Here is a 14,181-nt window from a genome sequence, read left to right as displayed (position 1 = left end):
AGCGGATGGAAAATAGTTGTTTGTGATGATGTTTAATGTTTGTTGATAAGATTTCGGTGGACACATTACCTCTCTGCTATTGTTTTACAGTTAAGCACTCAAATCATCACTGTATGCGCTTTCATTTGGATCGGCTCACGAATATTAGCGGCGACACGAAACGAAAAAAAAATGACAGCAAAACTGACATTTGCTCGTGTTTTATCAGGCTTTTGCGTCCCGTGTAAACTGAGCATAACACTCCTGCTACGCATGATAATCTATATTATTGCGATGCGATGCGAGGCACATCCTTCTCTCCCTGTGCCATCAGTGCCGCATACGCTGCATGTTCTGTGGTTCACTATTCCCCCCATCGATTTTTTCTTTCTTTCGTTTCTAATGGAGAATCCTTCCATGTGTGTGATGATTCATAAAAGGCGCGGTATCAGCTCGACGGCCTGCACACTCTGCCGCTTGCTATCCCCCACCTTCTGTGGTTCGCGGAAGGAACTATCTCCCTTTTCTTGCCTTGTTCGTTTCGCGGAAGGTAAAGTTACCTGCTCGCATAACTGCAGTCTCGGATCGGTCCACCGTATGCTCAGCCGCGGAAAGCGATCCCACTTCTCACATTCTTGTTTTGTTTTCTTGTAGTGGTAGATCCGTTAACACATGCATAGAGATGCGAGTTCGAATCAACTGGATGCGTTGTAAGCTAATCCTGTATGCGAACGCGATTGTTCTCACTCCTTCTCACATAATCGCTAATTCAGCTCGGACATACCGTCCTATGCCGCTCATTTTCTGTCTCTCTCTTTCTTTTCCCTCCCAAATAACCTTTTGCGTGCTTTAACCTCGCGATGAGTTGATATCCGTTCAAAAACCGAGGGTTATCCGTTCAACGGATAGTTGTGACAATAGCAGCGGCATCCGTGCAATTTTTGAGAGGTGAGCGCGCGAGAGCCCCAGACCCGAGAGTTACCCATGAAACATTTTTGAGAGTTTTCGCTCAATTTTTAAAGGGCTCCGCCTCTGATAATGGGGGCGACCGCGCAAGCAATACTGAGCCGCGATTTAGCTGTCTTCTGTCGCTTTCGCGCCCAAGGGGTCCGTACTCCGGCTGAGCTCTCGGGAGCGTGGATCATATGGAATCGATGGAACGAGAGAATCGGTACAAGAGAATCCAGCGATCGTTCCACCGACGGACAGCGAAAAGCAAAACATCGAGAATGTTCTCCCGTGTACTTGTGTTGTTTACGTCGTACCGAGCACTGGGCAGTAGCATACACACATACCATACCACACATTGTGCTGCCTTTCACGCAGCGGTTCGAAAGCTCAAAAAATGATAGACAATTTTTTCCACAGTTTATTGGTATTGAACGCTTATGATTATTCCCCTTCACACAAGAATATTTATGAAATTGACTTTTGTAAAAAAAATTAAAAATTTCATTGGTTTTACAAAACGGTAACAATACAAATCAACGATTGTGAACCACCGGTAACATCAGGCGGTTCGGCACATCCAAAAGCGATGGAAAGATTGTTATTTCCATAAAACTGTTTCGGAAGAGTATTTTGTTATTTGAAATTACTTTTTTAAATCAACTGAAGTTAAAAATTAATAAAAAGAAGCAATTAGAAAAAAGAGCAAATTCTTGACTTTTTACTTTCTAGCCCGTTTTTGATGGTCAAGAAGGCCTTGTAGGGGAAAGTGGTCCAAGAACGAAAATTGTATTATAATTTACTGTACAACTTTGTCGAAGACCTCAAGTCGCTATCTCTTATCGTTTGGCCAGAAACGCAGAAAAACTGTTTCCGTATGGGTCACGACCAAGTCTTTGACATCAGCATGTCGTCAGACGAAGCCAATTCCATTTCTGAAATAAAAAAAAATCGTCAAAAAAAACCTGATTTTGGCTTCAGAAAAAAGAATATGCATGACCAACATGCGTTAAAAATCAACGATACTTATTGCGTACGAACGTGTCTGTTTTTGGAAGGAAGAATAGACTTACACGTATGACGTGCAGACCGTAATTCTTGACGAACACAAGACCGCATCAAAACCCCTGACAAAACCTGCCACCCGATCCAGCCAAACCATAAATGGGAATTACGTGCATGCAAATCCCCATCAGACGAGCAGCATGCATCCGCCTCACAGGAGCGTCACGGAACGACTGACGAAAAGACAAGAACCACCAAATACGACACCGGTACACATGTGGTGTGAGGCGAGACAAACATAGCCATCGGTGAAAGCGCAAAGTACAGTGCGCAGCTCGCACACACGGCCCCGAGCTCTTTTTTTTCGTCTCTTTTGGTCTGGAGCATGTGGCCCGGAGAGTTGAGTGGTATAGCTCGGGGCCGAGTTTCACTGAATTTGGTACCAAATAGGGTTCCGAATTTCGGCCCCATAAGTCACTCAATTTTATATGGCCGAATGTTTCATGGGTACTTCCGAGAGATTTTTTCTTTCGCTTCTACGCGCGGCTCTGACGTCACAGCCCTTGCGCGAATGAATACACTGGACGAAATGGTTTGTTGCGTTTTTATCTTTTTATTTCTGGATTTCTTGTGAATCCAATAACACCGAAAACTAAGTTAACATCGATGATCCATCAAGAACAGCATACACACTATACAATAAACTATTTCGTATGAAATACACACACTTCACTGCAGAGCTTACCTGCTAGTTGAGGAAGTTTTTTGCTCAGCTTCTTTCGGTCAGGTGCGTTGCTCCGGAACTTATCATTCTGCGTAAAAAGATGTCTCCAACTAGCAAGGATCGTAGGTTGAATAGTTGATAGTTCATTGAATACTATATATACTACCCTGCAATAGATGAAATGTAAAAATTATATGTAATTATCGCCGAAAAACTTTAGCGAACTTACCGTGTTGCTTGTTTACGTCGATCTGGCAAAATCGCTCTACGCATGTGATGTACACAGCGAAGGAGAAAAAAATATTCACGTCTCCATCGTTCTTCAAATAAATAAATAAATTAAATGAAAAAATAAATTTTCAAAACAACAGTTTTTCCTTAAGCGTACTAAAAAATAAAAAATAATGTAAGTTTAATGACATATGTATTTATGTATCAGTTTTTCGTTTTGATCATTATTCGCATTGCATCGAGATTGCTCTCAGTTCGATCGCCATCTACGATCCTATGCGAATAATGACCAAAACAAAAAACTGATACATAAATACATATGTCATTTAACTTACATTATTTTTTATTTTTTAGTACGTTTAAGGAAAAACTATTGTTTTGAAAATTTATTTTTTCATTTAATTTATTTTATACTTTTACGTATTACATGAACAGAGAAAACAGGATTTATTCTTTTATATGAAAATTGTCATTAAGTTAGTTGAGTCGGAGTGTACTTAAGGAAGGAGTAGAAATCCACTGCCTGTTACTGCAGGATCTGGCGCAACTCGTTTTGCTTTGCAGTGAACAGAATCGCGATGTCCGAGTACCAATTTGATAATCCTTGATAGGAGTAAGAGTAGGGCTGCATTCTGTTTTAACGTTTGGTATGAGCACTGAGGAAGTGCTCTCGTTCTTCAGCACTGCTGCGAGTGAACAGAACATGCGATCTCTCAATGTCACACAGCGCTCTCCCGGGAGAGCTGCTGAAAGAGACCAGCACGCTATCTGTTCAAGTGGGCCAGAACGGGATCGCCAACGCACAGTCATAATCTGGGAGCGAAATTTGCTGGTGTTGCTGGCACACTCTTTCATTACTGATCTCCTGTCTTTTATCTCTGTCCGATTCAATTTTTGCGACATCCGGGAAGGTGAATGCAAGAAAACTGTTTAAAAATAATCGAATCGCGACGATTCGCTCCACCCCCTCATCAGCGAGGGACTCGTCTAGCCGCATGTACTGCGAACAGATGTCCTGGTTTGTGTACACCTCGAACCCGTTACCCTCTCGCAGCATATCACCGACGTGCGTTACTGGTTTGGTGGACCCGATCCGTTTCAGTTTAGCCTTGATTATTTCGTTCGTGTCAAGTTGATCATGGCTGGCGATCGGTACCTGCCCACATGGTAGCATTTCAGCATCGTCATTTTCCACCCAGGACAGAGGACGAACCGGAGGAGTTTCCTCGTTTGCAACGTTTGACCGATTTGATGTTAGATTTTCATTACAGCCACTGTCCCTCCCTCCGTCGCTCACCTCGCCACCGTCCATGTTCATTTTAAGCACATAAATCTTGCGACTACTTACAGCTGATTTTTGCAGTTTCGGAGGACTTGCCATAAGCCTTCTTTCAATGGCTGTTACAGGAAAACAGTTTTGAAATAAAGTAAAAAGTATCTTAAATCCTACGTTATTGTCACTCGTATAAATCGTTCACCTACCTCCAACTGATTTGGAACGTTTTCGAAACGGTGTGATCGGTTGATCGGCTGCGGCGCGTGTCATATTTCCGCCCCATGAGGTACGCGGCTTCGAACGTTTGACTTTTTTCTCGATGCTGGCCAAATCGACCGCGTTCAGCAACGTGTTATCTAGCTCCAACAGTTTCGTACTTAAGTCATCTTTAGGTTTGCTGGTACAAGCTGTGACCGGTGCTCGGAAATCAACCGGGTTTGCTGCCGGCGCTGCTGGAGCTACGCCCCTGGCTGCTGAACGTTGATTCGGTGAAATCAAGCATTTCCTCGCCGTTGTGGGAAACTTCTGTCGACCGCGGGAACTTCGATTTCCCGACATGGCTGGCGAACTGTTTTTAATCTAAAGTAATGTGAAGCTTTAATCAAAACGAAGTTGCATTTATTTTTCACTGAATTTTAATGTCGTCATAACAATTTGCACCTGCTTAGGAAATTGACAAACTTACAATTCCCCAACGAGTGAAGAGGAAGAGGTGTGTTCTGTTTTTATTTGACAATCATGAATCGGATGTGTCGCATTGACAATGCGTGTGCTTTTTTTAAAGACGCCTTCCTACGGACGAAAGAAGCAGACTCAACCAATTTACATCAGAATAAATAAAAAGTTTCGTGCAGAAAATGGCCTCGAGTTGGATAAACGCTAGTGAGGATTTGTTCGGATCGGCGGAGACCGAACAATGTGCGAATTTCGGTAACGTAGCTGCCGAACAGTGGACGGTAGCCGAGTACGATGATTTGGTCCACCAGCTTCGAGCAATTTTGCCAGCGGAGGACGAGAAGAAAGCAGACGACCGGCTTCAGAAAATAAATTGGACTCGCGTCGCTGTCGGCAACCATACGGCCGACGAAGCAAAGAAGGCGACAAAAATGTTGTTGCAGAGAGTTGACGCGTATCGGACGCTGGACGAAATATTCTGCATCGTACAGAAGAAAGGAGTCCGGGAGTGTTTGGGCAAGACGCCAAAAACTCGTTCGTTCGTTATATGGCGCTGCAACCGCTGAGCGGTCTTGGCCTGACGAAGCTCCATCCGAAACCGCTCACGGTCGCTCGCCACGCTGGTCCAATTCCGTATCCCGGCTTTATTGGCGGCTTCGTCTACGCCATCCTTCCACCTCAATTTAGGCCTACCACGCCTCCTCTGTCCTTGGGGACAGCCTAAAAGGACTTTACGGGCTGGGTCGTCCGGTGCCATTCTCATGACATGACCAGCCCACCGGAGCCTGGCGAGTCTAATTCGCTGTACGACAGTAAGGTCGCCGTACAGCTCGTAGAGCTCGTCTTTATAACGGCTCCTCCATTGTCCCTCCTCACATACGGGGCCAAAAATCCTCCTGAGCATCTTCCTCTCGAACACGGCTAAGAGGGTTTCGTCAGATTTGGACAGAGTCCATGTCTCGGAGGCGTATGTGAGCACTGGTACTATGTATGTTCGGTATAGTCCCAGCTTCGACTGTCTTGACAGGTATCGTGAGTGGAAGAGATTTCTCAGACTGTAATATGACCGGTTGGCTGCCAGCACCCTAGCGCGAATTTCATCTTCAATGTTGTTGTCGGTGCTGACCTTTGACCCAAGATAGGTGAAATTTTGGACGACTTCAAAAGTGCGTTCACCTACTTGTACGTCACCCCCGCGTAGGCTTTCGGCAATTGTTGGCAGGGCCGCTGATGGTGCCACCATCATCTTGGTTTTTCCCTCGTTTATCTGCAGTCCGAGGTTATTCGCCGCTTGCTCGATCCTTTGGTATGCTTCTGCTACATAGGAGAGTCTTCTACCAACAATATCAATATCATCAGCGTATGCCAGGATCTGGATTGACTTATAGAAGATGGTCCCCGAAGTTTCCACCTCCGAGTCTCGGATGGCCCTCTCTAGCGCTAGGTTGAAGAGTATGCAGGCAAGCCCACGCCGAAACGCCGAAACCTACACAACAAGAAATGCAACAATATTCGTGTGGCGGTCGCGCTAAACGACCGCGTTGTGGAAACTCGACTTCAGCCTACCACACGCGCCACCTATCGGAAAACCAGGGAACCACCGGAATCCTATAAAAGCGCGTAGCGCATTGCGCTTCTCTCGCAGTCGGTTAGTTTAGAGGTGAAAGAGGCCACCCGGCTCAAAGCCTCTCTAAACCATTTTTACTACTACTACTCAGTCGGTTAGCAGTTAGTTATCAGTTATCACTCGCCCGATCGTTCTCCACTACCTGTGTTGAGACCCGCGTGCTTGGTTATTCCTTCAAGGCTCTTTCGTGTCCGACCTTCCACCGTCATCCGTGTTGGGACCGGCGTGCTAGGCTTTTCTTTCTATCACTCGTCCGATAGTTCTCCACCACTCGTGTTACGACGAACACCCGCTCTACGTGAACTTGGATAACAAATAAAAAACGGTAGATTCCCTCTAGAAATCGAAACCTCCGAGGGAACCTCCAAATTCGTAAGTCCTAAATAATCAACTAAAAGGTGCCTTGGTTTTCATTGATTGTATTATTTGTTTTGTTTTGTTTATTTCTAGCCACCACAAGCACCACCAGCAAACCAAAACAGCATACAACAAGATAGCAAACCGCACCATAACACCTTACAATATTTTTTCAAAACAACACAGCACCTCAAATCTGACTTGCCCCGACCGGAAAAAGCTGTGTGTTGGCAAGTAAACACACGCGGCTAAGTAAACAACAGCGAAGTGACAGAATACGAAGGAGCTAGCTAGCGAGGGCAACCTAGCTCCCGAGTTTATAGCAAGTAGGAACTAGGACCCCGTGGTAAGGAACGAAGGTAGATCGAAGAAAGATAACGATTACGATACGGGGTCAAAGTACGAGCGGTCATGGGGTCAGCCCTGCGACGAGTACTGACCACCGCAATATTAACGATCACCGATCAGTAGCATTTTGAAGATCGCGAAGAGCAAACGTGCAAAAGCACTTTGGAAACCACTTTGGAAATCACTAAGGAAATCACTACGAATATCACTTAGAAAACCACTTACGAACGATTCTAAATAAAGTGTAACTTAGCACTAGCTACACGCGTACTTTTATCGGAAAGTTTCCGAACTTTGCTACAAAAATCTTTTGCACAGTTCTTTAAAAACCGTTTTCTTAAAAAACCCTTTGCACGAGTTCTTGCAAAGAGTATAAGTCCGTGTGATTTTTAAAGTTTGAAAAGTGAGTGACTCTTTTCGAAGTGAGTAAAATGCCGAAGAATTTCGATTGTGTTGCGTGCGACCGGGACAATTCAGCATGCGATATGGTGCAGTGCGATATATGTGGCAAGTGGCTGCATTATGATTGCGCCAACGTGACGGCCGAAGTGAAGAACCGGGAATGGAGCTGCAAAAGATGCACGAGGCCAGCCGACGGGAGCGAGATAAGGTTTGGGAAGATGGAGAGACGCGGAAGGGACCTGGGTGGAGAAGCCCAGTCGGACGCGGGCCATCGAGAATCCAAATATGCCAAGCGCCCGGGCAGCGAAACCTCCGAAGCACGGCTCAAGACATTTCCCGAAACGAAGACGAGCCTGATGTCTTCAAAGGCCGAAACGTGCTTAAGCTTGTTGAAGGAGCAAGGGCTTGCCGCGCGTGCGGAGAAAACGGCGATGGCGACCACCCCGAAGGAGATGGCGGCCGAGAAGGATTTAGCGATGGCGTCCGGAGAAGCGACGAACCATCGGGATAGATCTAATGCGTCCGTTGGGGGAAAATCGCATTCAAGTGTTGCAAAAACCTCCGTTTCGAGAACGAGTGGCAGTTCCCGCGCATCGAGGGCAGCCAGGATAGAGCAGCTGGAAAGGGAGCATGCGCTCCAACTGGAGATCCTTAAAGCAACGGCAACGGCAGAGCTAGCAAACTTAAAGCTAAGCCTCGAGAAAAAGATGTCTCGGATAGTGGATGATTTTGCTAGCAGCTCTAGCAAATCATCGAAGATGCTAGATAAGATGAAGAAAACGGAGAGAGATTCCGTTAGTTCGGTGAGTAAAACCAGCGAAGCAAAATGGCCCCGTCGAACCGAATCGAAGGAGCCATCGACCCCGAAGAGGCAGCCATTGCTAGCTGACGAGGCAGCAGCAAGGAAAGTTTGGCCAGCAAAGCTCCCCACGTTTTCCGGGTCGCCCAAAGAGTGGCCGATCTTCTATAGCTGCTACACGGAGTCAACGAAGGCATGTGGGTTTTCGTCGCTCGAAAATATCATGCGACTCGAGGCCGCGTTGACAGGAGCAGCGAGAGATGCCGTCGCTTCGAAACTTATGCTGCCAAATGCTGCCCCGTTGGTCATGGAGGTGCTGAAAAGGCTGTACGGTCGCCCCGCGCTTCTGATAAAGGAGCTTATAGAAAAGGTCCGGGCCACCGAAGCACCAAAACCGGAACGTCTGGATACGCTCATCACGTTCGGTTTAGCGGTTCAGCAACTGTGCGATCACCTTACTGCGTGTGAGATGCAGGACCACATGGCGAACCCAATGCTGCTAGACGAGCTGGTAGAGAAACTCCCTGCAACTAGGCGGTTAGAGTGGGCCCGATTTAAGCGCCATTTCGAACGGCCAACCCTCAGGGAGTTTGGTGCGTTCATGGACGAACTGATGGAGGATTGTTGCGAGGTAACGGTGTACGCTCCCGCCAAAGTCGAGGCAGGTCGAGCTCCCGTGAAACCACTCCACCGTTCACATACGTTCACCCATTCCTCGTCGACCGTTGAAGTTAGCACTCCAGTAGCGCAACCGGTGGTGAAGCAGGATGAGAGAGGCAGCACAGGCAACCTTGTGGCAAAGTGCTTCGTCTGCAATGACCCCAGCCACAGAGTGAGGGAGTGCAAGGAATTCCAACGGATGCCGCTCGCCGCACGAATGGAAGTGGTAACCCAGAGGAACCTGTGCCAAAACTGCCTGAGCCTTCATTGGGATAAGGCGTGCAGATCTAAGCAGTCCTGCCGGGTCACAGCTTGTGGCCAGAGACACCACACCTTACTACACTCGGACACCGGTAACGTGAAAGCACAGTGCAACACGCATCGCGTAGCGGAGCCGGAGATTTTGTTCCGTGTTGTTCCCGTTACGCTGCACAAGGAGGGGCGCAGCGTGGATGCATTCGCGCTTCTGGACGAGGGCTCCAACCTGACGATGATAGAGTCATCGCTTGCGGAGCAGCTAGGCGTCACGGGAAAGCGAGAACCCATGGAGATGCTGTGGACCAGCGACGTGCGGAGGACGGAGGAGGCTTCTCAGCGCGTCTCTTTCGAGATCTCGGCGAGGGGCGAAGGGCGGCGCTACACAGTAGCGGCCGCTCACACAGTCAAACAGCTAAGTCTCCCGAAACAAACCTTAAATGATAACGTACTGATAAGCAAATATAATCACTTCCAGGGTTTGCCAGTCACAACTTATCTGGAGACAGTGCCTCAAATATTGATCGGGCTCCAAGATGTTGCTTTGCTGGAACCACTAGAGACGCGTTCCGGCGAACTAGGTGAGCCGATCGCAGTGCGGTGTCCACTTGGATGGGCCATTTACGGACCATGTGCGGTGCAGCAACCGGCGGTAGACCAGCGCACACAGTCGTACTCAGCAGCAGTTAGCGTGAACCAACCGGCGGAAGAAGAGAAGGCTCCTTCCTGTGGATCCATTCCGGAATGGGAGGCGGAAGTTAGGTTCATACGAGCGTATGTCAACTGCCATACGAGAGTGACAGACAGCATGGACCCTGAAGCCGATCGGGAGCTACACGAAGCGCTACGGCAGTATTTCACGCTAGAGGGTGTTGGGGTGTCCAGTTTTGCCGAAAACCTTCCAGAGCCGAAGGACATAGCTCGAGCGAAGGAGCTGTTGGCAAGCACCACAGTAAAGGAGGATGGCCGCTTCACTACAGGATTGCTGTGGCGAGATGATGATGTCTGCTTACCGGATAGCTACCAAATGGCAGAAAAAAGATTAGTATCCTTAGAACGGAAGTTGGAAAGAAATCCGGAGCTCAAAAAGGAGGTACACGACCAAATTAACACGTACCTAGAACAGGGCTTTGCGCACAAAGCGACCCAAGAAGAGCTGGCTACGGCAGACCCAAACCGCGTTTGGTACCTGCCCATTAACGTTGTGGGTCACCCTCGCAAACCCGAGAAGAAGCGTCTAGTATGGGACGCAGCAGCGAAAGTCGACGGCGTTTCCCTCAACTCGCAGCTGCTAAAGGGGCCGGACCTGCTATTGCAACTGCCTGCTGTTTTTGGCAATTAAGAATAAAACCTACGTGGATGACTACTTTGATAGTTGTGACACGGTAGAGGAAGCCACGGAGAGGGCTAAACAAGTAAAATATATTCACGCACAGGCGGGGTTCAACATGCGGAATTGGGTGAGCAGCAGCCAAAAAGTAGCAGAAGCACTGCAAGAAAACGCCACCACAGAGAAGAAGGCGATCGAGATCGACCAGAATGAGCGATTCCCTCGAGTGCTGGGCATAGAGTGGGACCCGAAGTCGGATACCCTGAAATTTCCTGCGAGCTGGCAGGATCACTTGATTCCATACGTCACCGGGAAAAAGGTTCCCACCAAGAAGGTCGCTCTGAGCATCATCATGAGCTTGTTTGATCCCTTAGGCCTCCTCGCGCCGGTATTGATCCATGGGCGCATTCTCATGCAGGATTTGTGGCGTGCCGGTGCGGAATGGGATACCTACTTGAACGAGGCCCAATTCGAAAAGTGGGTACGCTGGACCAACCTCCTTCCCAGCATGCACCAACTCAGTATTCCACGGTGGTATTTCGGAGGGGCGTCGCCGGAGAGCTTTGAAAACCTGCAACTGCACGTGTTCACCGACGCTAGCGAGCTAGGCTACGGATGTGCAGGCTATCTGCGCATGGCAAACGCGGGCGATATACGTTGTAGCCTGGTGATGGCCCGAAGCCGCGTTGCTCCCCTGAAACACCAGACCATCCCGAGAATGGAGCTGGAAGCAGCATTGCTGGGTGCGAGGATAATGAGAACAATTATTGACAGTCACGAACTTCACATAAGGGAACAGTTCATACATACCGACTCAGAAGTTGTGCTGTCCTAGATCCGCTCCCCCACGAGAGACTTCAAACAGTTTGTGGCATGCAGGATAGGGGAAATAATCGCGCTAACCGATCCATCGCAATGGAGGCATGTACCGAGTAAACAAAATCCTGCCGACTGCCTGACTAAATGGTGCAAAGAAACCGTCATCGAACCCGACGGGATGTGGTTGAACGGGCCAGAGTTTCTGTACCGGTCGAAAGAAGATTGGCCAGCGCAGAAACCCATCCGTGATACAAAGGAGGAAAGAAGGGTTTGATAGGAGCTAAGTTGGTTGTACCACAGTAAAGCTAGCAGTCACACATGCCGAGCTTGACGAAGAAGATGTTGATAGGAGTTAGGTTGAGCTGCAGTGAAGGAAATTTGCCATCGAGTTAGTGAATCCTTTCGAGCCACCAGGATTCACGGGCGGCGGGATGTTGGCAAGTAAACACACGCGGCTAAGTAAACAACAGCGAAGTGACAGAATACGAAGGAGCTAGCTAGCGAGGGCAACCTAGCTCCCGAGTTTATAGCAAGTAGGAACTAGGACCCCGTGGTAAGGAACGAAGGTAGATCGAAGAAAGATAACGATTACGATACGGGGTCAAAGTACGAGCGGTCATGGGGTCAGCCCTGCGACGAGTACTGACCACCGCAATATTAACGATCACCGATCAGTAGCATTTTGAAGATCGCGAAGAGCAAACGTGCAAAAGCACTTTGGAAACCACTTTGGAAATCACTAAGGAAATCACTACGAATATCACTTAGAAAACCACTTACGAACGATTCTAAATAAAGTGTAACTTAGCACTAGCTACACGCGTACTTTTATCGGAAAGTTTCCGAACTTTGCTACACTGTGGAAGCATGCTGATCCTGCCGCGAAACTGCCTTTTATCATCGAAGCATCGCGTTCGGAAAACCACCGGCTTACTAAGGAAGAAAAGCGGCTGTTTGACGAGGCAAACGGAAAGCCCAAATCCGTTCCGCTCACTACAATCGATTTCTTCGTCGCAAAGTACGGAAAACATAAACCACCATATACCGCAGCGAGGTGTCACCGGGCTGCAAGGAAGCGATTCCACCGACTGCCAACAGTCCGCAAAACAGCATTCGAGAAAGAACACCAGGACGCCCTGATTAGATACATCACCGAATATATGGCGTATATTGATACATGTTCATCTTTTCAGATGCAGGCGGAGTGGGAGGAGCTGGATCGGTACATGCTGGCTGTGCTACCGAAAACGGAAGCGGTGGACGAAGACCAGGCCAGATGCAGCACCGATGATTTCGACGACTTGCCGATTGCGGAGTCGACGGCGCTGGACGATGCAACCCTTTTTGGCCATTTGGATCAACGCAACAGCCGTGCTAAACGAAGAAAACCGGAAAATTCATCGTCGTCGTCGAGCGTCCACTCGCTCACTCTATTTTAATATGAATAATTAATTTAACTATAATTAATGCATGCCTTCAATTAATTTAATGCATGCAAAAAATGGAAAATCGCGTTCAATTTAAAGTAATGCATGCTATTTAATAAATTAATGCATGCAAATGTAGATATAGCTTATTCAATTATAATAAATGCATGCAAATAAAAAACTATTAAAACCATATCAGTCGTGTTCAATTTATTTGAGTTTTGGCTACGTTTTCCCTATTTTGGCTTTCCGCACTCTTTAATTTCAATTTCGCTGGCAGTCGATATTTATTTTGTAGTTTGAATCCACGTTTCAAAAAAAAAAAAAACACTTCGTGCATGATAAGCTGCATCTCATAAACCCAGCAAAGCATAGTTTGGAACACAAAAAAAAGCGTAGCTCAGGCTGCATCAAACCAATCCCGCAAAACGAAACTGTTTTGGAAACGTTATGCGGAGTCCAACAACATCCCGTCGAGAGCGAGAAGATCCGATGGTTTTTAGCAAAATCATGTGCTAGGGGAGACATCACTGATTTGGACCCCGTTGAGCCGGTTTTCAGTACCGTAAAAAACACAAAATCAAGCGTAGCTCAGGCTGTATCAAACCAATCTCGCAAAACAAATATTTTTTGGAAACGTTATGCGGAGCCCAACAACATCCCGTCGAGAGCGAGAAGATCCGATGGTTTTTAAGTTAAATCAGGTATGAGGGGATACATCACCGATTTTGGCCCCGTTGAGCCGGTTTTCGGTACCGTAAAAAACACAAAACCAAGCGTAGCTCAGGCTTCATCAAACCAATCTCGCAAAACAAAACAGATTTTGAAACGTTATGCGGAGTCCAACAACATCCCATCGAAAGAGAGGAAAAAGTGAACGAAATACGTGTTTATTAATAAACCATGCAAAATAGCCTCTTCATCGGTGTTCTACAGAAACGAAATAGTTTTCAAGGGCGATTTTTACCATTAATGTGAGTAAACAATGAAGTGAAAGAGGGTGATGTGGCCGTGACCTAGTCTAACAAACGGTTTATTTTTCTCCGAATCCGAGTAGTCACACGTATGCGCCCAATACCGAACTGGTTTCATCTGGAAGGTCAATGCCACCAATGTGTTAACGGCGACGCGCGAGCCATACGAACGGTTGTTTTCCCTCAGAATTCCAGCAACAAAATGTGTGCACCGATTGAACCTGACCCTGAAACCATAATTGCATTTCAAGGGCAGTCATTCTTAAAGCTTAGGCTAACCGGAGCGTAGAACTAGCGGAATGCAGTTAAATAACCAGCGGAATGGAGTTTTATTTTCATTAAACA

The 14,181-nt window shown here is 47.3% G+C and overlaps 2 protein-coding genes across 2 annotated transcripts; one reads left to right on the top strand and one right to left on the bottom strand.

Moving 5' to 3' along the window:
• Positions 1-2,818: 2,818 nt before the first annotated feature.
• Positions 2,819-4,721, bottom strand: LOC131269838 (uncharacterized). The gene is made up of 3 exons (XM_058272365.1): positions 4,370-4,721; positions 3,896-4,285; positions 2,819-2,823 (listed from the first exon to the last, which is right to left on the bottom strand). The coding sequence occupies exons 1-3, from the start codon at positions 4,719-4,721 to the stop codon at positions 2,819-2,821; spliced, it is 747 nt and encodes a 248-aa protein (XP_058128348.1).
• A 3,069-nt stretch (positions 4,722-7,790) lies between these two features.
• Positions 7,791-10,628, top strand: LOC131269836 (uncharacterized). Its single transcript, XM_058272364.1, has one exon. The coding sequence runs from the start codon at positions 7,791-7,793 to the stop codon at positions 10,626-10,628; it is 2,838 nt and encodes a 945-aa protein (XP_058128347.1).
• Positions 10,629-14,181: the final 3,553 nt, after the last annotated feature.

This window comes from Anopheles coustani (assembly GCF_943734705.1).
Source record: "Anopheles coustani chromosome X unlocalized genomic scaffold, idAnoCousDA_361_x.2 X_unloc_1, whole genome shotgun sequence".
Classification (NCBI taxonomy): Eukaryota; Metazoa; Arthropoda; class Insecta; order Diptera; family Culicidae; genus Anopheles; species Anopheles coustani.
This window is presented reverse-complemented; position numbering and strand designations above follow the sequence as displayed.

What these genes read in the sequence shown, in the direction of transcription:
- LOC131269836 (XM_058272364.1), top strand. Translation starts at nt 7,791, where the DNA reads ATGGAGAGACGCGGAAGGGACCTGGGTGGAGAAGCCCAGTCGGACGCG.
- LOC131269838 (XM_058272365.1), bottom strand. Translation starts at nt 4,721, where the DNA reads ATGTCGGGAAATCGAAGTTCCCGCGGTCGACAGAAGTTTCCCACAACG. An exon ending in ACGTTCCAAATCAGTTGGAG is followed by an intron (nt 4,286 to 4,369) that starts GTAGGTGAACGA and finishes TTCCTGTAACAG; the next exon opens with CCATTGAAAGAAGGCTTATG.